The sequence below is a fragment of the Carassius gibelio genome, chromosome A4 (assembly GCF_023724105.1).
Source record: "Carassius gibelio isolate Cgi1373 ecotype wild population from Czech Republic chromosome A4, carGib1.2-hapl.c, whole genome shotgun sequence".
In the NCBI taxonomy this organism is placed as follows: Eukaryota; Metazoa; Chordata; class Actinopteri; order Cypriniformes; family Cyprinidae; genus Carassius; species Carassius gibelio.
Genome location: NC_068374.1, coordinates 17,097,702 through 17,124,455, shown reverse-complemented (window position 1 = coordinate 17,124,455; position 26,754 = coordinate 17,097,702). Strand labels below are relative to the sequence as shown.

The 26,754-nt window shown below is 36.0% G+C and overlaps 1 protein-coding gene across 8 annotated transcripts in view; it reads left to right on the top strand.

Annotated features, from left to right (window-relative positions):
* The window catches only part of LOC127971948 (rab-3A-interacting protein), a 48,979-nt gene that overhangs the window by 5,308 nt on the left and 16,917 nt on the right, over positions 1-26,754 (top strand). For 5 of the 8 annotated variants that reach the window (XM_052575289.1, XM_052575328.1, XM_052575346.1 and 2 more), the window contains exons 3-8: positions 1,151-1,421; positions 3,721-3,898; positions 5,494-5,589; positions 8,307-8,384; positions 10,012-10,215; positions 13,759-13,887. In XM_052575289.1, the coding sequence (XP_052431249.1) occupies positions 1,159-1,421; positions 3,721-3,898; positions 5,494-5,589; positions 8,307-8,384; positions 10,012-10,215; positions 13,759-13,887 (948 nt within the window). In that variant the 5' untranslated portion in view covers positions 1,151-1,158. The remainder of the gene's footprint in view (positions 1-1,150; positions 1,422-3,720; positions 3,899-5,493; positions 5,590-8,306; positions 8,385-10,011; positions 10,216-13,758; positions 13,888-26,754) is intronic. The other 3 variants (XM_052575312.1, XM_052575321.1, XM_052575337.1) reach the window with 2 other exon arrangements.

The following is a 26,754-nucleotide window of genomic DNA, read 5'->3' as shown; positions in this document are numbered from 1 at the left end:
ACGTGAGAACTTATTGTAAAGTGTACCATTATATTAAACAAATATAATCATTCAGGGCTAGTTAGCTACTTAGCTAAAAAGATGTAATTTTGCCACTGATCTATAATAGAGAACTGGATTGCTCATAATGTCATGAAAGTGAAGCCGCCTCACTGCCATATTGGTAATCCCTAGCATTCCCATACATTCCATTGAATTAATAGGAAATCGTTATTTTAAACATCAGATGGACAAGACCTCAACATAATATATATATATATATAAAACAAAGTGCTCATTCTGAAATCTGAAGAAAGATTTATGCTTTGTATACACATAACTTTATTCGCCTTGTACAGTTATTCATGGTTTATATAATTTTGTTATAGTGTTTGTATGCGTACAGTAGGCTTTACCTCATTTTTCGACAATGTTAACAGCATTAATTTTGAAGCAGGCAATGATTTAAATGGTGGTTAAATTAATCATTAATTTAGCATACAACATTTTACATGGAAACGGTAATGCTATAAAACATATTTGTACGATCTTGGAGAAACAGATGCTGCTCAATCAGGACATAAAAAATATGTACACATCATAATTTATTCAGAGAAAAAAAACTTATTACAGTACAGACATGAAGCTTTTCTTTTCAGTATAGAGCAATATAGTAACAGAGGCTATTGTATTATTCATAGTATATTCAAATCAGTTTCTGATACTAATACGTTCATGTTTAATAATTCCTGAATAATTACGTATATAAAGAAATAGGCTATATTTTGTGTTGGATCAGTTACCTGTGTAAGTAGTGCACAGTAGACACAACCACCTAAACGGTTTAAGTATATAGCTTATCCTGCCCAAAAAGACCATAAACATTGCAGAAAGTATCTAAAGCAAAAATGTATTTATACATACACATAACATAAAAACTAATCCCGTTTGAATGATTTGCTTAAAATCGGGTTATTTTAGGCCTGCGGGTTGCCTGTGAACACTTTCTGTGGCTTCACTGCCTGTTGTCAGTTTAGAATGCAATGAGCGATCCAGTCATATTTAGATCAGTGAATTTTGCCCATCCTAATCAGATGATTTTGATCATAGAAATTGAATTTCACTTTTATTGGCTCTTGTAATTTAACTACCAATCCTGTTGTTTGCACAGAGTACTGTATGAAGATATTTGGGGCGATGGCCAGTGAACCGCTCGAAGGTTTCCATGAGGTGAACCTGGCGTCACCCACCACCCCAGATCTTCATGGCGTTATCGACCCGAGCCCACCAAAGCACAACGCTCCCCCAAGCACACTGTACCGCACACACTCTCTGACTTCTGGCCAGAATGCAGCCAATGCTCTCAGAGCCGACCAGCTGCCCACTCAGCCTGTGTACTCAGCCCCCCGACACCTGGGCACAGAGGACACCCTCAATGGCAGGTAAGACTCCTGGAACATGGGACAGCAGGTGAACCAGGCAGACAGTGTCTACACTAGTCACCAATGCAACAATTTGGCATTTCCCAATATTGCATGGATAGAATAGTAATTAGTCTAGACTGTTAAACTAAGGAATTATAAGGTATACAAAAAAGTATTATAACAATTGCTTTTATAGTATTAGTAATAGAGAAGCAAACATTATTATACGTTCTCCTTTAGTGTCAGCTTTCAGCAAATACACATTTAAATCATATAAACAAATCTTTGAATGTCTAATAAACATTTCATTTCACAAACTTTGCACACTAAGTCGATAACTAACACAAAAGAAGATATTTTTAGAAATGTCTCATTTTTTTCCCTCCATACAATGGCAGTCATGATCAGTAATCTTCATAATGCTTTAATGTTGGAGAAGAAAGTTAGGTCTTATAGATTTGGAATGACATAAGTGACGGCTGAGTGAATGGCACATTGAAAAAGAGTGATGCCAAAACTGTCCCTGTCCCATTTCCTGTCCCACTGTATTTGACAAAAGCCACAAATAGTATAAAAATATAAGTATTTTGTATTTTGAGGAGATGACACCAAAAGCATGAGCAATAGTAGATATGTTTGGTTAAGATCTATAGTACTTGTCAAAAGTTTGGAAATAATATTTATAAGTTTTAATGCTCACCAAGGCTGCTATTATGTGCTAAAAAAAAAAAAAAAAAAAAAAAAAAAACAGCAAAACCACTAATATTGTCAAATAAAATAAAATAACTGTTTTCTGTTGTATTATATTTTAAAATGTTTTTTTTTTCCCTGTGGTGCAAAGCTGTATTTTCAGAATCATTGCCTCAGTTTTCAGTGTCACATGATCTTTCAAAAATCATTCTAATATGTTGATTTGCTGCTTAGAAAACATTTATTATTATTATTATTATTATTATTATTATTATTATCATCAATGTCGACAACAGTTGTACAACTTAATATACAGTACAGACCAAAAGTTTGGACACATCTTCTTATCCAAAGAGTTTTCTTTATTTTCATGACTATGAAAATTGTAGATTCACACTGAAGGCATCAAAACTATGAATTATCACATGTGGAATTATGTACATAACAAAAAAGTGTGAAACAACTGAAAATATGTCATTTTCTAGGTTCTTCAAAGTAGCCACCTTTTGCTTTGATTACTGCTTTGCACACTCTTGGCATTCTCTTGATGAGCTTCAAGAGGTAGTCACCTGAAATGGTCTTCCAACAGTCTTGAAGGAGTTCCGCAAGAGATGCTTAGCACTTGTTGGCCCTTTTGCCTTCTGTCTGTGGTCCAGCTCAGCCCTAAACCATCTTGATTGGGTTCAGGTCCGGTGACTGTGGAGGCCAGGTCATCTGGCGCAGCACCCCATCCATCACTCTCCTTCTCGGTCAAATAGCCCTTGATGCCTTCAGTGTGACTCTACAATTTTCATAGTCATGAAAATAAAGAAAACTCTTTGAATGAAAACGGTTTGTCCAAACTTTTGTCCTGTACTGTATATGCAGAAACCATGATATAACAGACAAGAAACAGATGATTCTTCTGCACAATCTGACTTTGCTGCAGCCTGGAATTGAACTACTGGTTTCGTCTGGTCAGAGGAGAACTGGCCCCCCAACTGAGCCTGGTTTCTCCCAAGGTTTTTTCTCCATTCTGTCACCGATGGAGTTTTGGTTCCTTGCCGCTGTCGCCTCTAGCTTGCTAAGTTGGGGTCACTTCATCTACAGTGATATCACTGACTTGTTTGCAAATAAATGCACAGACACTATTTAAATTGAACAGAGATGACATAACTGAATTCATTGATGAACTGCCTTTAACTATCATTTTGCATTATTGAGACACTGTTTTCCTAATGAATGTTGTTCAGTTGCTTTGACGCAATGTATTTTAAAGCGCTATATAAATAAAGGTGACTTGACTTGACTTGATATACTAGCATTCAAAGAAAAAAATATATATATATTAATATTACTACATAATGTATAGCCTGCTTTTGGAGTTGAAGCCACCATTAAATCAAAATGGACATCTTTTACTTTTTATGGAAAGTTGCATTATTTATTATAAATGATTTATCTGTGTGTAAGTCATTATGTTTTAAAATTCTATATTTTTTCATGATCAGCAACTTTTCCTTTCTGACAATGTGTGCACTACCGAGAGAGCTGGGCTCTAATCCCTCCCCCTCCCCTTAGTTTCAGTTAAAGCTCTTTTTAGACTGAAGAGAAAGTTTCAAAATCAAATCGGTGTTTGTCTCTGCAGTGCAAATGATCCCACTTCCGCTGTGGATGTGGTGGATGGCAACGTCCCATCCGCTGATGGAGAAGATTTTCTGGGCCTGAGCACAGACAGTCTGTCCCGTCTAAGAAGTCCGTCAGTAATGGAGGTCCGAGAGAAAGGCTATGAGAAGCTAAAGGAGGAGCTTGCCAAAGCACAACGGGTAAGATACTTAACAAATGTCACTGATACTCACTGATCTACACTTAAAATTATTCATTTCGCAGATGTATTCATCCAAAACGAACGAGAAATTATGAACACTACAAACAATGTTTCAGACTCTGAAGAGTTGCATTATATCACGTCCTTTGGTTAGGACACCGTGTAATTTCACAAGAGAAAAGTCTAGAGGGCTGGGTTGAAAATAAACGATTCTCACATTGATTAACCAATATCAATTATTAATCCCAGGAATAGATAATTTAGTCTATGCGGATTTCAGTTAATGTGTTAATGTACAAAAAAAACTTCACCAAACATTATTTCTGTCTTGACAACTCTCGGAGGGATTGGCATGGTAATGTATATGACAATATTAATGTATTTGGTTTTGGAGGAATCGATCTTTTACGCTGCTGTTGCTGGGGCAGAGGAAGTACCAAGACTTGCTACTTGCCAATACATCCACAACATGCGGCTATGAGCATGTAAGAAATATTGCTGCTGCAAATATTACATACATGAAAGGAACCACTCAAAGCGGGGGACATAGAAGGAACAATACCTGGGCTACCACGCTGACTGGCATAGCTCTAATTAGACGTGCACTATGTGTAATGTTTAATTAACAAAATAGATATACATTGCAATCCTATAGTTAAGACCCCAGCACCCACCTGAGCAAATATGATAATTTAGTTATTTGATAACTGCTGTTGCTTTCTCCACTTCATTTGTCCCTACGGCAGTGTAACATTTTGTTAATTCATATTTCTGAAATGATAAAAGTTATCGAAGTTTCTCACCAGCTGGGAAAAGTCCAGGAAAAGGTCATTGAGAGTTATTTTGTGCCTCTTTGGGATGGCACCTCGAAGCATCGTTTAGGGCTTCACAAATAATCATACAACGATTATCCCCCCTTCTTGATTAATTAAAACAATCATCACGATATTGGCTTGCTCGTTATTTATCCTGAAACATCTGCGGTCCTCATGCCTCCCTGCAACAGGGACATGGCATGATTACTCAGTTGATCAGGAACCCTGGACATCTTTCTCCTGGTGTTTCTTTATTGTCCTATGTTATTGTAACTGGGACCTTAATTGCCTACTGCTTGTAAACAATTTAGTGTCTAAAGGACTGTTCCAAAGGTGCAATAATTATTTATGGTTTATTGAAAACGCATGAAAAACATTGTGTCATCCCTTTCCAATGAAGATATGTAATGCTTATTTGGATTTTACTAAATTATCTTTAAAATACTGTATCCTGAAAAAGGGATGTTTCTTTTTTTAGAGTAAAAAGTTATTATAATGTTATTATTATTCTATTATTCTTATCAGTGTTATCCACCTTATCATCAGTTAATTTGAACCTTTTATATTATAGTAATTTACCAACTGTCTTCCCTTTATCACCAAAATAAACAGTATTTTATTTAACATTTTTTCTGTACAAAATATTGTAGTGTGTGTTGTATCATTCACCCGTTTACATTAATGTCATCTACAAAAAGAATGAATGAGCCATACATTCCTTACTTTTCTGTTCTGTTTTTCATTTGTGTATTGTTCATGTCATTGCATGTGTCTGAAGGAGCTTAAGTTAAAAGACGAGGAGTGTGAGAGGCTTTCTAAAGTGAGAGACCAGCTGGGGCAGGAGCTGGAGGAACTCACTGCTAGCCTTTTTGAGGTTTGTTTGGTTTCTTCTGCCAAAAGACAGAGCAGACCTGTGTGTGTTTGGAAGCACTTGATCGTCTGGAGTTACTCTGAATACTCAGCACTGTGATGGGTCTACTCACATAGACAAATAATTCAAAACAGAACTAAAACAGTTTTTGATTGCACTCTGTCCACACATATGTATTAAAGTAATATTATAAAAATACAGTAATATTGTGAAATGTTATTGCAATTTTAATAAAAAATGATATTGTATTATATTGTAAAATATAATTTATTCCTGTGATGGCTAGGCTGAATGTTCAGCTTCATTATTCTAGTCTTCAGTGTCACATTGTCCTTTGGAAATTATTATAATTAGCTTATTTTCTGCTCAAGAATCATTTCATATTTTTATCAGTACTGAAAACAGTTGTATTTAAAAGCATTATTGATTTAAAATAAAAATATTTTATAGTATATAGACTTTTATAAAAGTATAAACTATTTCCAAAAATACAAAAACTTTTATGATCTTACCACAAATTTTTGACTGAGTGTGTGTGTGTAATAATATTATATATTATAAATATAATAATATTATATATATATATATATGTAATATTATTATATTTTTTTTCTTCTTCTTTTAACTCCGCCTACTGTCACACACACACACACACACACACATACATACATATATATATATATATATATATATATATATATATATATATATTATAATATATATATTATTATTATTTTATTTTTATTTATTTTTTTCACAAAGAAACAAACAGTATTTACAAAGAATTAAACATATAAAATTTGTTGTATAAAAAGAGTGAATGAACACTCGTTCATAGAAATCACCCACTGAATATGGCTCTGTGACGTGCATGTGCTATCAGGGTTGTAAAGGAGTTCACATCAAACCCTCGGTTTACACCTCTTAATAAACTTCCGTAACAATCCCACAAATTGATATTAATATTATCTAGCTGAAACTATTGCGGCATGATTTATTGCATCATTTGCTTTTAGGGTGCCATGAAAACTATGTAGAGTACACTAAATGTAAGTCCACTTCATATTGTTTTAGCTGTTTAGAAAATAAAACTGAAGTTCAGCTGAACAAACTGTTGCATAATTCAGAGTTGTATGAGCTCAATTGTAATTATGCCCATTTATTTTAAACGCATTGTAGACAGTTTTGAGTAAATAAGGTTTGGTAATGGATATTTCAATGAATACAACTTTGCTAAACCTTATTTGTAATGCAGCATGCCTCCTCTCTAATAATCACAATAGGCACAATAGGAACAATTTTATTGTGAAATTCAACAAATAAATGTCACGAGTGTATTTCTGATGTATTTTATGTTGTAGAAAATATGGTGACAATATATTGAAAATATACACTTTATTCAGGTGTTTGATCAAAAACCCATTCAAAAATCTCTGGAATATGAAATGCTAAAATGTTTCAGGATTTTTCATCTACAAAAAATGTCAGCCCAGCAGCACTCTATTTTACAATCCCATTTCCAGTAAAGTTGGGCCATTTTGTAAAATGCAATAAAAACTAAAAATGATCAAAGAAAATATCTCCCATGTCTTCCAGATGTTTCACCAACTTAATTGTATTTTGTAAATCTAAACAAATTGAGATTTTTAATGGCTGCAACAAACTGAAAAAAGTTGGGACAGAAGAATGCTTACAACTGTGCTACATCATCATCTTCCATATTGATTACATTTTTTATTGTTATTTTATTGTTTTTAGAGTTTTTGAATGTAGGATACTAATTGCTGCAGTTTTGCAAGGGGAATTTTCTTGCTTGATACATGACTTCACCTCAACAGTCTGTGGCCTTTGTTGTCTTATTCTCTTCTTCATGGTGTGGGCCAGTCAAGCGCATCCACTCTGTGATCCTTATTGTGTAATGTTTCAAAACAGTTTAACTTGGATACTTTTCCATTTTTTTAGAGTGTTGCAGCCATCAAAATGTGTTCATATTGAAAAAATACAATGAAGTTGGGCAGTGAAAACATTGGAGATCTATTCTTTGTAGTTTTGTCAGTTAAGTTCAGGTTGAAGAGAATTAAGAAATCCAAGATTCTCGTTTTTATTGCCTGTTACAATTGTCCCAACTTTTCTGGAAATGGGAGTGTATATTCAGTGCATTTTACCTGTTTGTGTTAATGTGAGTTTGTTAATTAGTCATGAAAGTCTGTTTTTATGACAGCAACTGTTTAAATGAAGCAATTATATCAATAGAAACTTTGTGTGCTCAGCAAAATTGACTTGTAATTGAGTAAATTTGTAAATTTTCAAAAAGTTGTTAAAGAATCCTTCTGAACTAAACAAGTCTCCAGATCCAAGTTACTTCAATTGACTTTTCGGTCATTGTGTGGACAGGGTCACAAGATTATGTTGATCTTCACATTATTTGAATCCAGATGTGCTGAGTGTTTAGATAATCTGCTCTAAAGTCTCATTTGCCCTTCTCTGTTATGCATTTCATACTTTCCTCATGTATAACTTTTTATTATATTTTTTTCTTTTTCATGTCTTTCTTTCTGTTTTCCCTCATTTGCTTCTGTTGGTCAAAGTCCTCCTGTAGCACCGCTCTGCCAGGTGACTCTGGTTTGGTCTGGTCTGATGTGGTAGAGGTGTCTCTTGGTGTGGGTTATTCTCAGATGAGTTTGAGTTAATGTGGATCTGATCTGAGACGTTCTCAACAGGAGGCTCATAAGATGGTGCACGAAGCAAACCTGAAGCAGGCCACTGCGGAAAGACAACTTAAGGAGGCACTGGGAAAGGTGAGTTATGCTGACATTACGGTTTTGTTAAGGCTAAATGCAAAGACTGCACTTTCAACATGATTAGAAATAAACTAGCCAAATGAGAGAGATACAATGAAGTTCATAGAAGAAACTAAGCTAATCGACAAACTAAACAATAATATTTGTCATTGTAACCAAGACAAAAGATTAAACTTAAACTGAGGTTATTTATTTATAGTATCCTATGTACCAGAAAAAAAAAAATTCTGGGAATATTTCAGCAATTTAAGTATTGTCTTTTTTTCTGTTAGTTCTTTAGATTCACAGCTTTAGAAACGGGTTTGCAAAAAGGTCTGAAACTGTTCATGTCTAAGTTTGATTCATTAAAATATTTCACTCCCACACTGAGTCATTGGCAGGGGTTTCTTACACTGAAAGAGCCACAAAATAGTTTTTATAATAGTTAATTGTAGAAAACAAAACTTGCAAATGTCATCTATTGTTTGTCAATGATGAAGGAGCACTTCACTGTGTATGAAGCTTGTGAAAGACACCGTGCTGCAGGTAATTACAATTTATATTCAATACAGTATTCAAAAAATGATCAAAATATGGGCACGCTTTTTGCTGAAGGACCTGTGCCCCTGTACTAATGAAAGGCTAGAAATGCCCTGGGCTTGACATGTTGATAATTTGATCATCTTTGTAGATTTCGTTGGTCATTATGGTAATGTTCTGGCTGCATCATTTGCCCTGCTTAATGAATCTGGCCCTATATCTCTAGTATTAAAGTAGGACATATGACCAAAGGGGGAAGACAAGTTGGGGGAAGTCGTGGCATAATGGTTAGAGAGTCAAACTCATAATCCAAAGGTTGCAAGATTGAGTCTCTGGCCGGCAGGGATTGTAGGTGGGGGGAGTGAATGTACAGTTCTCTCTCCACCTTCAATACCATGACTGAGCTGCCCTTGAGCAAAGGCACCGAACCCCCAACTGCTCCGTGTGTGTGTTCCCTGGTGTGTGTGTGTGCACATTGGATGGGTTAAATGCAGAGCACAAATTCCCAGTATGGGTCACCATACTTGGCTGTATGTCATTTTCACATTTTCACTTTCAAAATCTAATTTTACTCTTATTTTAATAGTCATATTTTTTTACAGTAACAGTACATTTCACAATATACTTATGGCTGCTATAAGTTGTTGCTGCATGGTAATAGTTTTATTTACAAATGTAAAAAGGATATAACATCACTGTGTAATGGAATTTTGTTTCCTGCAACAAAACCTCTCTCGACTTTAAAGGAACATTTAATCTTGAAAGGCACCTTAAAGTGTGTTATTCTCCATTTTGAAAACACTGTTTTCAGCCCACATGAGCACTTGCAGTGCAAGTGAGGTTTGTCTGTATGAGTTTTATTTTTTCTATATTTATAACATATAGTATAGTTAAGCATTATCAATAGAGGAAGAAGAGTGCTGTTTTCCCAAATATTAGCATGATTGCAAAAACAAGAAGTTAAATTTTAAATATTAAGTGATATACATATTTTATATGTAATGACGTTATATGTATTTTGTTACTCCCCAACCCTGTGTATAAATACCTGAATTTAAACCCCTCATACGTTTGAAGTCTCACAAGACTTTCCCCTTGGATTTAGATTGATGTTCTGCAGGCTGAAGTGGCTGCTTTGAAGACTCTGGTCCTGTCAACCTCTCCCACATCCCCCTGCAAGGAAATGCCCCCCGGACCCAAAGCCCCCTTTAAGAAAGGCCACGCTCGCAACAAGAGCACGAGCAGTGCCATGTTGGGCAGCCAGCAGGAGGTCACAGTGACACAGCCCATTGTACGTGAGTGTAAAGAGGTTTGTATCTAATCATAAACGTCCTTGTGTGTAACATCACTCCCACACCTGGAGAGATTTACCATATACTCCTGGGGTTTATTCCGTGTCAACAATGATGTCTTGGTAATCACAAGCATCCACATGTATTTCATCTAAAGAGTTTATATGTAGGGTAATCTCCAAAGAATATGTCCATTGTCCTTTCTGACTATACACTAAACCGAGCATACTGTCCAGATGACACATTTAAAAGTGTCTATAATACATGGTTACAATATATCAGCAACATTTATAAAACAAATAATAAAAGCAAGTGCAAGGAGATGGGTCCTCATGTCATTTAAAATACTAATGAAAGACAACTTCTAATATGAAAATGTGTATCAACAGAAATGATTGCTTTTCTTACCATATTTGATGTACTGTATGTATGTTCTAGGGGTGTGTATCGGCAAGAATCTGGTGATACGATATGTATCATGATAAAGGGGTTGAGAAAGAATGAGTTGCAATACTGTAAACGAGGTGATATATTGGAATATTTCTTATTTTAGGGATAGGATATAATTTTTGGAAAGTTGTCATTAAGAACATTTCACCATATGAAACCTTTAAAATAAATAAATAAAAATGTTTAACAAGAACAAAGTGGGATCTGCATTTGCATTAATTAGTCCCTGTAACATTCAATGTTATTGAACCACTTTTTGTGCATTACAAGTAAGGGGGGGGTACATTTTGTACATTTTGTTAAATTAAATTAAATGTATAAAATGTAAACTGTTATAAACAGACCACATATATTTTTAGACCCTGATTTAAAGGTTCACAGTTTGTTTAAAATCGTAACACGTATCTGCGTAATATCAATGAAAAAAAAGTGCTTGCAGGATTCTGTGTGAAGAACATGAGCACACGTGAACACACACACACACACACACAGAATATTTGACTTTGGCGTTGCACTTTTTACAAAGCGCATGACTTTTGTCAGTCTTTTTTTGCCTTGTGTGTAGCGAAAGCCGAAATGTTGCCACACTTTAGCTTTGTACACCAAGGTGGAATTTCTTTCATCCTTCATAACTAGCAGCTAACTATATTCAATTTATAACTGCAATCTAGAGGTCGGGATATAAACTCAAAACAAAACAACTGCCATGAATCTTGTATGATTTATTATAACTATATATATATATATATATATATATATATATATATTTACATTCTCACACACACGATCACTGGCCACTTTATTAGGTACATCTTGCTGGTACAGAGTTGTACCCCCTTTTGCCTCCCACCACATCCCAAAGGTGCTCTTTTGGATTGAGATCTGGTGACTTAGGAGGCCATTTGAGTAAAGTGAACTCATTGTCATGTTCAAGAAACCAGTCTGAGATGATTTTAGCTTTGCGACATGGTGCATTATCCTGATGGAAGTAGCCATCAGAAGTTGGGTACACTGTAGGCATAAAGGGATGGACATGGTCAGCAACAATACTCAGGAAGGCCGTGGCATTTAAACAATTCTCAATTGGTACTAAAGGGCCCAAAGTGTGCCAAGAAAATATCCCCCACAACATTACACCACCACCAACAGCCTGAATCATTGAGACAAGGCAGGATGGATCCATACTTTCATGTTATTTATGCCAAATTCTGACCCTACCATCTGAATGTCACAGCAGAAATTGAGAGTCATCAGACCAGGCAAAGTTTTTCCAATTTTCTATTGTTCAATTTTGGTGAGCCTGTGCCAATTGTTGACTCTGTTTCATGTTCTTAGCTGACAGGAGTGGCACCCGGTGTGGTTTTCTGCTGCTGTAACTCATCTGCTTCAGGGTTCGACTTGTTGTGTATTCAGAGATGGTATTTCGCATATTTTGGTATTAACGAGTGGTTATTTGTGTTACTGTTGCCTTTCTGTCATCTCTAACCAGTCTGCCCATTCTCCTCTGACCTCTGACATCAACAAGGCATCTTCGTCCACACAACTTCTGCTCACTGGATATTTTCTCTTTTTCGGACCATTCCAACTCTAGAGATGGTTGTGCGTAAAAATCCAAAAAGAACAGCAGTTTTTAAAATACTTAGACCAGCCTGTCTTGCACCAACAACCATTTCACATTCAAAGTCACTTAAATTCCCTTTCTTCACTATTCTTATGCTCAGTTCTAACTTATGCAAGTTGTCTTCACCACATCTAGATATCTAAATGCATTGAGTTGCTGCCATGTGATTGACTGATCAGCAATGTGTGTTACCAAGCAATTTAACAGGTGTACCTAATAAAGTGGCCGGAGAGTGTGTGTGTGTGTGTGTGTGTGTGTGTGTGTGTATGTATATACAGTGCCCTGTACTTTCTCTGCTGTGGAGTCAAGACAATTGCAAATATGATTAAAAGATGAATATGCAACAAAACTGCAAAATGTCACATTTTATTGTTAGGTCTTTCGACACATACATGTTTTACCAAATAAAAAGGACAGCACTTTTAGAGGTTTGGATGCCTTTAATGCAGCCAATTCCAACTGTAGTTTGGGGAGTTTCTGTCTGTAGTCTCCTCTTCATTTGGTGAAATTAATGTTCAATCAGATTTAAATCTGGAGATTTATCCGGGTAATCGAAGTCTTTACATCTCTTTGCCTTGATAAAGTCCTTGATTAAACTGGCAGGCTGTTTTGGGTCATAGTCCTGATCCATTATGAAGTGCTTTTTAAAAAGTTTGGTGACTTTTTCTTGAATATTGGTAGACAAGATGATTTTGTACCCTTCCAAATAAATTCCTGTACTGCCGTAATACATTAAGTCATCATTAAAATGAAGAGGTCTTGTTCTAGAGACAGCCATGCATGGCCGTGCCATGACACAGCTTTAAAGATGAGGCTGTATGCTTAGGATCATTTGCATTTCCCTTTTTTCTTTCCACAATTGCTTTCCAATCACTTAGATAAAATGTAATCTTTGTCTAATCAGTCCATCAGCTCAGTTCCAAAACTGGCTCACATTTGTGAAGAATATTGCCTTTCTGTTGTTGGTGCTGATCAGAGGTTTGCATCTTGCGGTGTAGCTTCTGTAATTCTGTGTTTAATTCTGACAGAGCATCACCCCAGCTTTCTGGAGGTTGTTAGTGATTTTACAGACACGTATTTTAGGATTCATTTTCACAGCTTTTATGATTAGTCTGTCATCAACTACCATTGTTTTTTCTCAGCTGATCAGGTTGTCGTTGGTTGCTGATGTCGCCAGTATTTTCCAAACTCTTGATTTTCTCCATGCCCTTTGTTTTTTCCCTATAGTTCTAATTGATTTCCCCTTTTCTTTTAGCATCCAAATTGCTTGCTTTTCTTTCTGATTTTCTACATTCTAAAGATATTCTGTTAATCGTTTGATGTAATTCAGATAATTCATCAAACTACTATATCATTGACCTTCAAAGGAAGATAAATCTTCATGTCGTCATCATAAGTCATCTCATCCAGAATTTTGAAATGGTCTATAAAAGTATAAGTGTAAGTTATAATTGTCAGTATTAAGTAGTGTGTGTGTGTGTGTTTGTAGGTGGATTCTCTTCTCTTCACTGAGTTCAAAGTGTGGAAAGAGGAGCCAACCCTGGAGAGAAGCTGCTCCTTCCTCGAGCGCATTTACAGAGAAGACATCTACCCATGTCTGACATTTTCTAAGACTGAGGTATGCTTCTGCTGTCATCCCTCTGTAGAACTTATGAGCTCCTCCTTGTTATTATTTTATAGACATTAGTTTCTGTAAATGATTAGCTAGAATAAGCTATACATCAGCTGATCATTGAGAATCTGGAATAATAATTTAGTCTATAATAATCTACAGGTGCTCTCTTCTGGTTGAATCTAATAATGATTTGTTAAAAAACATTAATGTCAACTATATGAAACTGTAGTGTAGAAAGTTTCATATTGTAGTTGAAGCAAAAAAATTATAAACAAAAATAAGGTCTATAGTCTATACAGTGAAATTTAGGTAAAATGTTAAAGTATATGATTTAATAAATATACATCAATTATAACATTTACTTTGATTTCTTTATATTGTAAAATGTTGTAAATAATTGTTGATGATTGCATCTCTTGTCTTTTTAAATTAGCAGCTTTAAGTAGTAAAGCATATACATTTAAAGGGGGGGTGAAATGCTCGTTTTCACTCAATATCCTGTTAATCTTGAGTACATATAGAGTAGTACTGCATCCTTCATAAATCCAAAAAGTCTTTAGTTTTATTATATTCATAAGAGAAAGATAGTCTGTACCGATTTTTCCCGGAAAAACACGACCGGCTGGAGGCGTGACGTGTGGGCGGAGCTAAAGAATCACGAGCGCGAATAGGCTTTTGCGTTGAGAGCATGTGGAAGCTGTGACATTACCGTGAGGGAAAACCCATCATCCAAAACAAACCATGGCTTACAGTCAGATTCAGCCGTTTATTTATGATCCAGAATCAGATCCCGAGGCTGAAACTGAACGAGAGCAGCAGCAGCAACGACTCGCTCCGAGCGCGGCTCGAACCCGGGTCTCTGGCATGGGAGGGGACGCACTAACAAGGAGGCAGAGATATTTTAAGCAGTTTTACTCACCGCCTGCGGTTCCAACACACGAACGTGACCCTTTTTCGTTGGGATTGCATCATCCTTAAGAAATAAATGATACGCAAATCCGTCGTCAAACTGGGCCTTGTTTGTAAAACAAGCATCTTCGAAATGCAGGGAACAAACAAAAACACTTGCACAACTCCGTTGATGCTCTGTAAAAATAAACTCCATCCACTGGTCCCTTAATGCTGTTTTTTTTTTTGGTAATCTGTGCAGGGTTGTCTTGCCCTGGCAACCAAAAACACACTTCTTTTGTGACTTTTCGCGACGCTCTCGCTCTGATCAGTGAAATGTCTGTGCTGCTCAGCCTCGCTATACAGGAGCGCGCGCTCTTCCGGCAGAAGTGCCTTAGGACCCATATAAGGAAATTCCGCTCCATCTAACGTCACACAGAGCCATACTCGGAAAAAACTTTCCGAAACTTGTGACAAACCGGAAGGAGTATTTTGGGAACAAAAATACTCCTTCAAACGTACAACTTAATTTTTGAAACTTTGTCCATGTTTAGCATGGGAATCCAACTCTTTAACAGTGTAAAAAACTCAGTATGCATGAAATAGCATTTCACCCCCCCTTTAAAAATAATAGTACTTCTGGTGTATTTTGGGCTTACTTATGATTGAAAGCATTTTTATGCATACACACTTTTAAAATGTGTATATATTATTGGTGTTTTAGTTTTTATTTTATTTATTTATTTTTTTTTTTTTACTTTATCTTCCAAACACAGTTTTCACTCTCAACAAAACTCACATTACTAGCCAATCAGAAGTTTTCGCTCTTATAAACACAAGATGTGCATTAGCTGATGAATGGAGAAAAGCCTGGGTCACAAGCATGACAGTGAAAAAGCTGCTATGCTTAATGGTCAAATATTTCCATCTAGCAATATATTTACATAGAAAAGCTATTAAAAAAATCAGTGGAGCTTTGTAAACAGCTCAGAGTAATCAAGCCATCTCCATAAGAATGATATGATTGCCAGAATGAATTTACTGGGATTTTTTAAAAGGTCAGGTTCACACATGGGGCCCTATAACACACCCGGCGCAATGCGACGCAAGGCGCAGCGCACTTGTGTTTGCTAGTTTCAGTCTGGCGCAATTCGCATTTTCCCGTCCAGGGCCACGTCGTTTAATTAGCAAATGCATTTGCACTCATTTTTGCGCCCGTGGGCGTGCTGGTCTAAAAAAAAAGGTGTCTTCAGGCACATTGCTGGCGCAATGCTATTTTAAGGAGCAGAAAATAGACTGCACCATAGACCAGCTCAAACCTGATCTAAAGTCTGGCGCAATGTTTTTTCTTTGTTATTAAAGAGCGAACACGCTGCTTATTACAAACAGGGACGCACAGCAGCACACAAAAATGCCAAATATTAAAAATTAAAGGATTGCAATGCATAAGATTTTTTTTTTGTAGGGTATATATATATATATGCCTACATGTCATAATGGATAGTCATTGTATGTATCAGAATTAGGCTATTTGCTCGCACACGAACAGCTCAGTTTCATCTCAGAGACGCGTTCTGTCTTTGCACTTAAAGCTGCAATATGTGATTTTTGTAATTGACCACAAGAGGGCGCATTTCCAACAATAACAAAGGCGAAGCTTGATGACGCTATGAAGCAGGTGACGATGGGAGATGTCATTTTTAATGCGTTTTCACCATAGCAATGTATCTAAATTGAATAAACGAATCATGATCACGGATGAGGTAATTTATTCGTTTTTGTACTACCTGTATATCTGATCGTATTATTTTATGTAATACCCCTCTCTCACGGGTCCTCTCTGACGCTCCTCGCACTCGCTCCGAGTGGGGCTTGAACCCCGGGTCTTCGGCATGGGAGGCGAACGCACTAACAAGGAGGCTGTCGCTAGTGCGTCTCTTGAGATCGGGGAGTGAGGTTTACCTGCACAGCACTACTCGCTGGCCACCGTTACATATACACTTACTAGACATCCAAAACGCTGCTTTTACCCCCACTCCTACCGCCGCCGCGGTGTAAAGTGCATGTGCAGCCTTTGACCGCTGAGTGGCGCTTAACCACAAGTTATAAAACAAGCGCATCAAAGCACATATTCGCAAATAGACGCCAGTTTTGCCTCGCTGCTGTGTTACATTTGACTGCTTCAGTCGCGGAAAATGAAAGAAAAACACTAGTTTAAATATTTAATATATTTAATATTTAATACTCACAGAAGAAAGTTTGGTATTTATGAAGTTATATGCATTTCTTAGAAAGAGAAAGAGTCTGTGCTTATATTTTCTAAGCTACATGGTATTAAACCATATTTTAGATTGGACACATTTAAAAGGTGTGCAGTATTATTTATATTATATTAATTATGCGTTATATTATTTGAAATTAATTATGGTTTACTTTGCATCCGAGCATTAAAAGTGGTAGCCTATTTTAGGGGGGTAGGCTACATGGATTAATATGCAAAATGTCAATATTTTAATATATTATGCCTATATTTTAATTTATATTTTAAATATAAATATATTTTTTCCTTTAATAAAACAACATGCATTTTTGTTATTCGTTACCTGCCCTTTATTTTGACATAACCTATTGGGAAAAAGACATTTGTCTGTAAACTGATTAAGAAATTGTTGCATGTTTAAATGTGAAGCAGTGTATAATTTCGTTCCCACGATTTAGGCCTAATTTGCCTAAAACAAGAAACGAATAAAATTAAACCGGCACGATTAAATCTTTGAAACTCAAAAGAATTAATAAAACGTCCTCACAATTAAATGCAAGTTCTCTTATTATAATCAACAACATTCACACGATGTAAAAAAAAAAAAAAAAGCTTTAGTAATTGATAACTAAAGTAATTTTAAAGGGAACCTTCTTTACTTGCTTTTAAAGTAGGGTAATATCATCTGGCCTAAAAAAAAAAATCCCAGTTTTTTTTTTTTTTGAAAAAAAAAAAAAAATGATTTATGATTTTAACCGATTTTTAAATCAATATTCAAATGACGAAGACATTTTACAAAACAAAGTTTTAATATAGTTCTTTATCATTCATTTAGCAGTCAAATTTATAACTGCAACAAGATGATTAATTTAATACTAGCCCATCATGCATTTAACCATCCACTCAGCTTTAAGAGCTGTTCAGATTAAAACTGGCAGCTCAGCAGTGAGTCAGTGTCATGGATGGAGGACCTGTTAATATTTTTTCCAGTTTATATTTCCATCTCGTTATGCCGCTGTTTTTTTTTTTCTTATAGAACTTATTTGTAAATAGAGCACTCACTGTATGTGTCTACACCGGACGCCAGAGTTGTCATCTGTGTCCCACAGCGAAAAGTGTGTCTAAACTTGATGACATCACACTATAGTGTCAAATCATCTAAACGCAGTGTCAGAACATTTCATCATAAACAGAACGAGCATCAGTTCACTGATGGGGATCGTGTCCAGTGTATATCCATCACTGTGTTCTGCTGTATTTGGTTCGATCGTTGCACTCCAGACCGGTGTAGACCTGGCATGCGTTTTTTTTTTTTTTTTTTTTTACAGCCCTGCTTGTTAACGTTTTTATTAAATATATGTATTGACTGCATGGTCATATTATCGAATTATTTACTGCCATGCGACCTACAAAAGTAAAGCTTGGCGAGTCGATGAACGAGCATTGCTGCAGGTTGATTTTTTGCGGATGTTCGTTTCGTCAGGTTAAACATCTCTCTCACTCGCAGCAGAGTCTGTGAGAAGCAACAACTTCCCCTCCGCGCGCACTGATACCAGAAACACGCTCCGCCTTCACTCCGTGAATAAAGTATTTCAGTATGTTTGAAATGTTATGTTCATAACAAAGCATATAAAATAATAATAATAATTTTAAAAAATAACAGGAGAGTTTCAAAGTGGCTTAAGCTATGTGAAAACTTTTTCCCTATATCACATGCCAAACTAATAACATTGTAAGCATTAGCTACATCTTTAATTGCTGCTTTCTGCTGTGAAAATTTTGTTTGTGATGAAAATAACATCTTTTTCAGTTATTTTATCTAAACAGATCGATTAACTTCTTCAAGATTTCAAAATCAGATAGCATGCTGATAATGTAGCACTGTAAGCAGTGTTGTGCCTGAACGCGTTCATTGAAGGATAGTTCATGAACTCGTTCATATTTTGGGCGAACGTGAACTGAACGTGCTGAATTAATGCCCGATGAACGTTACTGTCAACTCGTTCATTCTGGTGTCTGTGAACGGCACGCTCTGTCAGGTTAACTTCGTTCAATAAGGTGCCAGATTTCTATAGAGCCTTCCAAACGAAAAACCGGCTAAAACACACCGTAAACGGGTCTTAAAATGTAGCGGAAAAACACCCAATCTGGCAACACCGTCCGCCGCATGCGTGACGCGTCATAAAAAAAAAAAATCGCGGCGACAGCAGCATGTAGAAAGAAGGCGTATGATCATTTAAAAGAATTTGATGATGTTTATGATAGACAAGGTCGGTGAGAATGGGAGACAAAGCATTAAAGCAGTAATTCTTAAAGTGTGGTCCGCGGACCACTAGTGGTCCGCCATCGCCCCCTAGTGGTCCGCAAAAAGATTACCTAAAACTCTCCTCTTTGGAGCCAGACATTCAGAAACTGATGTGTGATAAGCAGCACCACCCATCTCATTAATATTCACGTTAAAGTTTTATATGGAAATCTCAAAATCTAAAATCCACAGAACTATTAGTTTTGTAATGTACTAGTTTTTGTTTCATGTGTAAAATCCCAATAATTTCAGTGATATTGGACATTAAGGGGAACATTCTTTTCAGCATTTTATTGTTACCATAGTTACAACCATAGACTTCCTATACCCACCACCTCAGTTTTAAACTAATGGAATGGCATTAAGTGGGACCTAGGCTGTTACAGTGTTTAATTGCAGTTTTTTTTTTCCACATGTGCAGTTTGTTGTTCATATTAAGCTGCAACCCATTTCGCATTTACTTTTTCAAATTAAATAAAAATTAATATAATAATTTCTGATCATTGCATTTGTGTTTGAATAATTAGTTTTTGACTTGAAACAGTCGCATATTAAACTTAAATGTAGCTTATCCTTCCTATTTTGTTGTTTTTTGGGGGCGTGTTAGAGTGGGATTCTGTTAGGTGGTCCTCAGAAAAAAAATGGGAGATAAAGTGGTCCTTGGGCTGAAAAAGTTTGAGAAACACTGCATTAAAGCAACAAGGGGGAAGTGCTGTCCCCTCAATGCTAATGTAAACCCTGGTTGGATAAGGATTCAAAATTGGATATGAAGATGAAATCTGAGGCATAGTTTCATTGTTAAAACTGATAAAATAATTGCTGTCTGTGATTCTATATGGGCTGTTGCAATAATTTTGAAAAATAATAGCTCGCAACAACATATGGAAAAAAATAACTATGAACTAGTTCATTTTTGGAACTGTGTGAACTTAGTTCAAAATTTTGTGGTTTGAACTATGAACTGAACTAGTTCATTTTAAAATTTGTGAATTGAACTTTGAACTAGTTCATGTAGAAAGTGAACTTTCCCAACACTGACTGTAAAATTACATTTGTTTGAACGCATTATTGCGAAAGCGATTGAGTGTGAATCTGTTTAAATCATGCTTTAACCCGAAAATAATCAGTAAAAGAAACAGACTAACTCTTAACATCCCGCTCGACTCTTGCAGTCAACCTTCTGATCAAGCTAAATATGTTGGCTATTGGCATGAATTTTACTCGCGATAAGAAGCTCATATTCAAGTGTTTGTGCAAAAATTATTAATGTGCATTAATGACAGGGAGGCGCCGTCTCATCACTTTAATTTTTCATGATAATGATAATGATAATTTTTTAATTAACATAATATCGTGGTGTCTCACATAGGTACATTAAAAATATATCTACAGAAAGCTTGAAATGTTTTTAAACGAAAAGGAATAGTGTAATGTGTGAATGTTGCATTTCTCTTGTCAGAGAGAGCCAGCAGTGTGAATATAACCAAAACAACAGTCCTTTTATAAACCGGTTCAGCAAGTGAAAGCCTCATGACACTATCCATATGAAAGAGCAATTCACACCTTTATCTCGACCCCACAAGCCATGAATAACTATCCAAAACCCAACCCCCTCCAGCTGAACAGAATTCGGTCTGTGTTTTGGCTCTGAGGAACGGTGTGTTACTGAAACATGCCTGCACTCAGCAGCACTACTATTTGTATTCATAATTTTCTCGCAGCCCATATTATTATTTTCACAAGACCGTAATGATAATAACAAATCATCAATTAATAATTCATCATTATTTTATGAAAATCATTGTTATTTGTGATCGTGGATGTTTGCGGGAGGCTTTAAGACCAAGCGGAGTCCTCTGTTCCCACCTCACAGCGCGGGTCTCCGAGGCTTCACTGTCTGCGGTTTGACTTTACTGAATCAGATTGAGGCGAACTTATTGATCATGAGCCCAACATTTAGCAAGGCAGGAAAAGTCTAACGGAAGGAAGACGTATATCATTGAGCTAATGCTGTTAAAGAGAGAGAGAAGTCTAGGACTATTCTTAAACTTGGAGCTCATTATATTGAAGTACATATCCAAAAACCAGAAACGTTATGCATTTTATGAATAATGAAATGTTATGAAAATTATGAATTTTATTTATTCACATGCTGTATGGTTGAAATAATATTTTAGTTCACAACTTTAAGTTCCGTTGTTTAAAAAAAATGCTTTATTGGCTAATGTTTCATAAACCTTCAGTTGTTATGCTCTAAAATCCATGCCATTATTAATTTCACAGTATTTTTACCACCTAAATGACTTATCTTCAAAGTCACAATTCTATAATGGTCAAAATTACTCAGGCCAATGGTATTTTTTAATGACATTATTTTATTATTATTATTATTTGAATAATTGTAGCTTACATAAATAGGTAAAGCAAAACAAATATTCGGATTGTCCCTTATTTTCCCCCTTGTTTTTCTAAAGAATAAACACGTATTTTTTACAACAATAAACATGATAACATATTATTAATTAATAACAATAATTTAAGCAATTAAAACCTTTTTTTAAAACTTTAATTTAAATACTATTAAACTAACTTTAAATTCTCTTAAGTAAAAAAAAGTTCTAAATGAACTTGTGTTAACAATATAATTAGAACTAACAATATATTTTGATTTTTTTAAATGAACAATTCCTGTATAAAATGGGACCGCAACCTAGTGGTTCTCAACCTTTTTTTCCAGCGAGCCGCACTATGGTGTAAGTGCAAGTCTACGCATATAATTTACATATTACGTCAGCAATACAAACCAACCTGATTTATAATATTATAGCCTAACTATTATGATATATAATCTATTACATTCATTGAAATAAACAATTCTACTCCCCATAAATAAAACACCTGATGCTGTCGGGAGCTGACCAATTTTGTGAGATTCAGCTTGAAAGGAGTAACAGCACAAAGAAGTTGCGATTGTAACGCCTGTGTTATACTTTCCGCATGAGCAATCCAGACGCGTACACGGCCAGCGCGGACACAGACTTCTTCAATTTATAATTCTGAATGCGCAGGCTGATGGCCAGCTCTGCAATTGCCCAGAATTATTGCACATCTCACTGTCTTTATATTCTTTTACTGACGGATTGCACAGGTTCGAGTAGCAATGAGCTTCTTCACTCTGCCTGGCTGCACATGTGCAATTTTGCTTTTGAAGCCGACTGACCACGCGCACCTGTCCGTGAGGTCGTCTCTGCACACACTCTCCAAAGACGATTTTTACGTCACGCCTACCTAGCGGTCCATAGCGGACTCGCGGACGCAGAAAGTTTGACAGAGGGTTTAAGATGCAGGCTTGCATGACCTGACGCGCAACATTTCAGAAAATGTGCGTTCACGAATGTAGCCTATTTTGACCCAAATATGGAAAGCACTATTGAATTTAATAATATGAGGTTCTCTCTTGAGATATTTGCCACATTTCTTCAATTAAGGATTGTTACATAGTGTATGGTGTTTCCATTTATCTGAACTTCTTCAAGTGAGTTGCAGGGCAAAAAAAAAAAAAAAAAACGAAAATCCAGCACTTCTCCTTCAATACTGATACTGCGACTGTTGACCGTTTGTACATGTTCATTCGCTGGCATTTTTTGAATTTCTTTTTTTTCTCCCTTAAAAAACAAATGTGTCCATTCTGATGCGCAATTTTACCTTACAGGCAATTTACCTAATGGCTGTTGATGACTATTTGAATTGAATTCTGCCAAAGTGCGCGCTTGTATGTGTTCGTTAAATGCTTATGCCAGTGCTCATGTCTGAAAATAATATATGAAGAAGAAAAAAAACACTTAAAAACATTAGGGTATAGCTTATATTTCATTAGTAGCATAATTTTTTTTTTAAATTGATGTAAACAATAAAATTTTACAAACTGATAACGTTTTTTTTTTTTTTTTTTTTTTTCAGCATGTTGTGCAGACCGCATTAGAATTCGTGACGGGCCGCGGGTTGAGAACCACTGCTTTATATCAAACATTTTTAAATCGTCCACAGCTGAGCTTTGCAGCAGGCTGATCTGCGCCAGATCACGTGAAGTGAATGTAATGAACAAAGTCGTTTTCAGATGCAATGAAAGAAAGAAAGAAAGAAAGAAAAAAAACATGGATAATCTAGATTAGTGCCAGGCTCTGTTCTGAAGTAAAATAATTATAATTAGTACTGTTAACCAAGAGTAACACATTTTAACGGATTAATCGCCTATTTTCATTTGCTGAATGTTTTCTTAATTTATTTTTTAGCGTGTTTAAAAAATAAAAAATAAAGTTTGTCAGAGGAAAAAAATATATGAGTCGTGTATAGGTTTCATTTGAACGGATCAATCACCTATTTTCGTTTGCTGCATGTTTATTTATTTATTTTTTTTAAACGCGCTAAAAAATAAATCAGAGTTTGTGAGGAAAAAAATAGGCTATAGGCTCAATCGGGAAAAATCAAACGTTTCCATATTTGTGATGTTGCCCATTTGAAGCTTAACTAGGCTATTATTCATGAGGTAAATAGGCTGTGTGCGTTTCAGATGAAAAAAAAATCATAATTAACAATATGTCAAAGTGCTCAAGCCGAATGTCTGGTGAACGACTTCTGTTTCCATTATGTGCGCGAGGCACCAGCACGATCAGCTGAAACAAATAATGCTTAATTTTTGGTCACACAAAAGGCATAATTCAAAAATGCTGGTAGTTTGAAAAATCAAGAATAATACTAATTATTGCTAAATGCTGGACCGTTCCCATTTCGCTCTGCATATGGAACCTGAAGATTTTTTTAAACCAAGAATGTCCCTTTGCGCCACCTGGCGGTAGTTTCGCAAATGATTTTAACACGCGACTGAATTTCAGTTACCACCGCGGCACTGCCGCGTCGGTAAGCCCCAGAAAGGCTGGCCACCTACTTGTATTATCCCGTTACAACTTACAGCTATTTGTTAAATGATTTGTTGGGTTAATGTTGTGCAGTGTTACGTGTTTATGGTTAATGCCGTGTTAACGTGCTCAAACCAATCGTTCTAAAAGTACATTTGAACGAACATTTGCAAGTAATGACTAAATATATTTTTAACAACACATATCCGATTGTATTTAATTGTACTGCCATAATCTCGGTCACCACACGTGATAAAAATCCTTACCTTAGTAAAAAGAGCAATATAACTTTTTTTTTATAAGTGCTATTATTGAAACTGAAACAGTCCATTTGCCACGTTGTTATTTTCTCAGAGGTAACGTTATTGATAAAAAAAATGCTACAGTGACAGAATGTACAGATATGTGGTGTAATTCATATCTATTAAAATCATCTTTACTGTAACTATTACGTTACTTGTACAATAACAAAATAAATAATTGATTTGCTTACCTGTCTATCAATACACTCGCGAGAGCAGAGTCTCTGTCAAGTCCAAGATTTTCGCGCAGCTCTCTCCATCTCGTAAACGACTGGCCGATATTTATCCTGGTTTTATTCCTCCGTTTGTCACACAGTCTGCGTGTATCCAAATATGGACGCTTACGTTTTACTGGCACTTCAATACTCGCCAAAGAGTAATCGAGTAATCCATAACAATGACAACCAAACCATACGCACGGCTATAACATAACCACCACTTCCGCATTTGACCATGTGATATTCCGGTGTGGTGGAACATCACATGGTCTACACTGGAAACAAAGTATAGAGCGGACATTGCGTCACTGAGAGGCGACATTTCTTTTCCGGGACGGCCAGTTATTTAAAATCGGAATTTCTCTGAAATAAAAAATCTTTGGAGACTTTTGAGATATTGTAAGTACACAACTGGAGGAAATATATCACACTGTGCAAGTTATTTTCGGAAATTTTATTACAAAATTTCGCCATATTGGAGCTTTAACAAATTCCGGCGTGTAAATAGCAAATCCGTCATGGCACAAGCGCAACTAGCTCTTAAAGGAAAGGAAGATGAGACTCTGATTGGTTTATTGCACTTTACGCCCAAAAAACACCCATTCCTCATTAAGAGAATAGGGACAACTCATTTAGACCATGTGCCGGGCGTGCCAACCGTTTTTCCGTTGAAAAAAATAGCAAAAGTGGATTTAGACACCCCCTGAGTGCACCTGCAGAGTGCGCTTTACACTTTGCGTTTAGGTCGTTAAAATAGAGCCATGTATATGTGAAAGGGGCTAAACTCTTCCTCTGCATGTGCTGTGAGTTAGGGTTGCTTAACGTTCATCTGGGAAAATTCACTTGATTTGTAAAAATTAAATTAAAAAGTTTAATTAAATGCCAACGCCGGAGAATACGTCAACATATTTCTTAATGCCTTTTCTGATTTTAATGTACATCACAATTTCAAAATAAAAGTTTCTGACTTTGCATGTGGCCAAATATTAAAATTAAATGGATTTAAATGTCCTTGAATACTAATTAATAGTATTCAAAATCGATAGCGATTTTGAATACCGTGAAAAAGCAATACCTTTGCCATAGTATCATTTCAAATGTTACATTTGCCACAGTTATTGTATTTTTTGCATGTGATGCACTTTATTTGTACCATTTTTTTATTAGTTGATATATTATAATTTGAAAGATGACAACAGTATTGATTAATAAGTGAGATCTGATTTTAGTAACCAAATTCTGGAATTTTATTTTGCAGTATCTGTACAAACCCTGTTTAAGTTACCAGTTCTTGGACAATTTTAATGTTTTTACATTTACATTTACATTTAATCATTTAGCAGACGCTTTTATCCAAAGCGACTTACAAATGAGAACAATAGAAAAAGTCAGGTCAACAAAAGAACAACAACAGTATACAAGTGCCATGACAAGTCTCAGTTAGTCTAGTATAGAACGCATAGCCAGGTATTTTTTTTATTTATTTTTTTTATTAAATGAAAAAGACAAGAAAAGGAAAAGTACTGGTGTTAGTAGGTTAAGTGCAGGCGAAAAAGATGAGTCTTTAGATGTTTCTTGAAAATGAGACTCAGAAAAAAGACTCAGCTGTACGAATTGAGATTGGGAGGTCATTCTACCAGCTGGGCACAGTCCAGGAAAAGGTCCGTGAGAGTGATTTTGAATTTCTTTGGGATGGCACCAACAGGCGTTGTTCACTTGTAGAGCGCAAACTTCTGGAGAGCACATAGGATTTAACCAGTGAGTTTAGGTAAGTTGGTGCTGTGCCAGTGGTCGTCTTGTAGGCAAGCATCAGTACCTTGAATTTGATGCGAGCGGCTACTGGTAGCCAATGTAACCTGATGAGGAGAGGAGTAACATGAGCTTTTTTTGGCTCATTGAAGACAACCCTCGCTGCTGCATTCTGGATCATTTGCGTAGGCTTGACATTACATGCAGGAAGGCCCGCCAGGAGAGCATTACA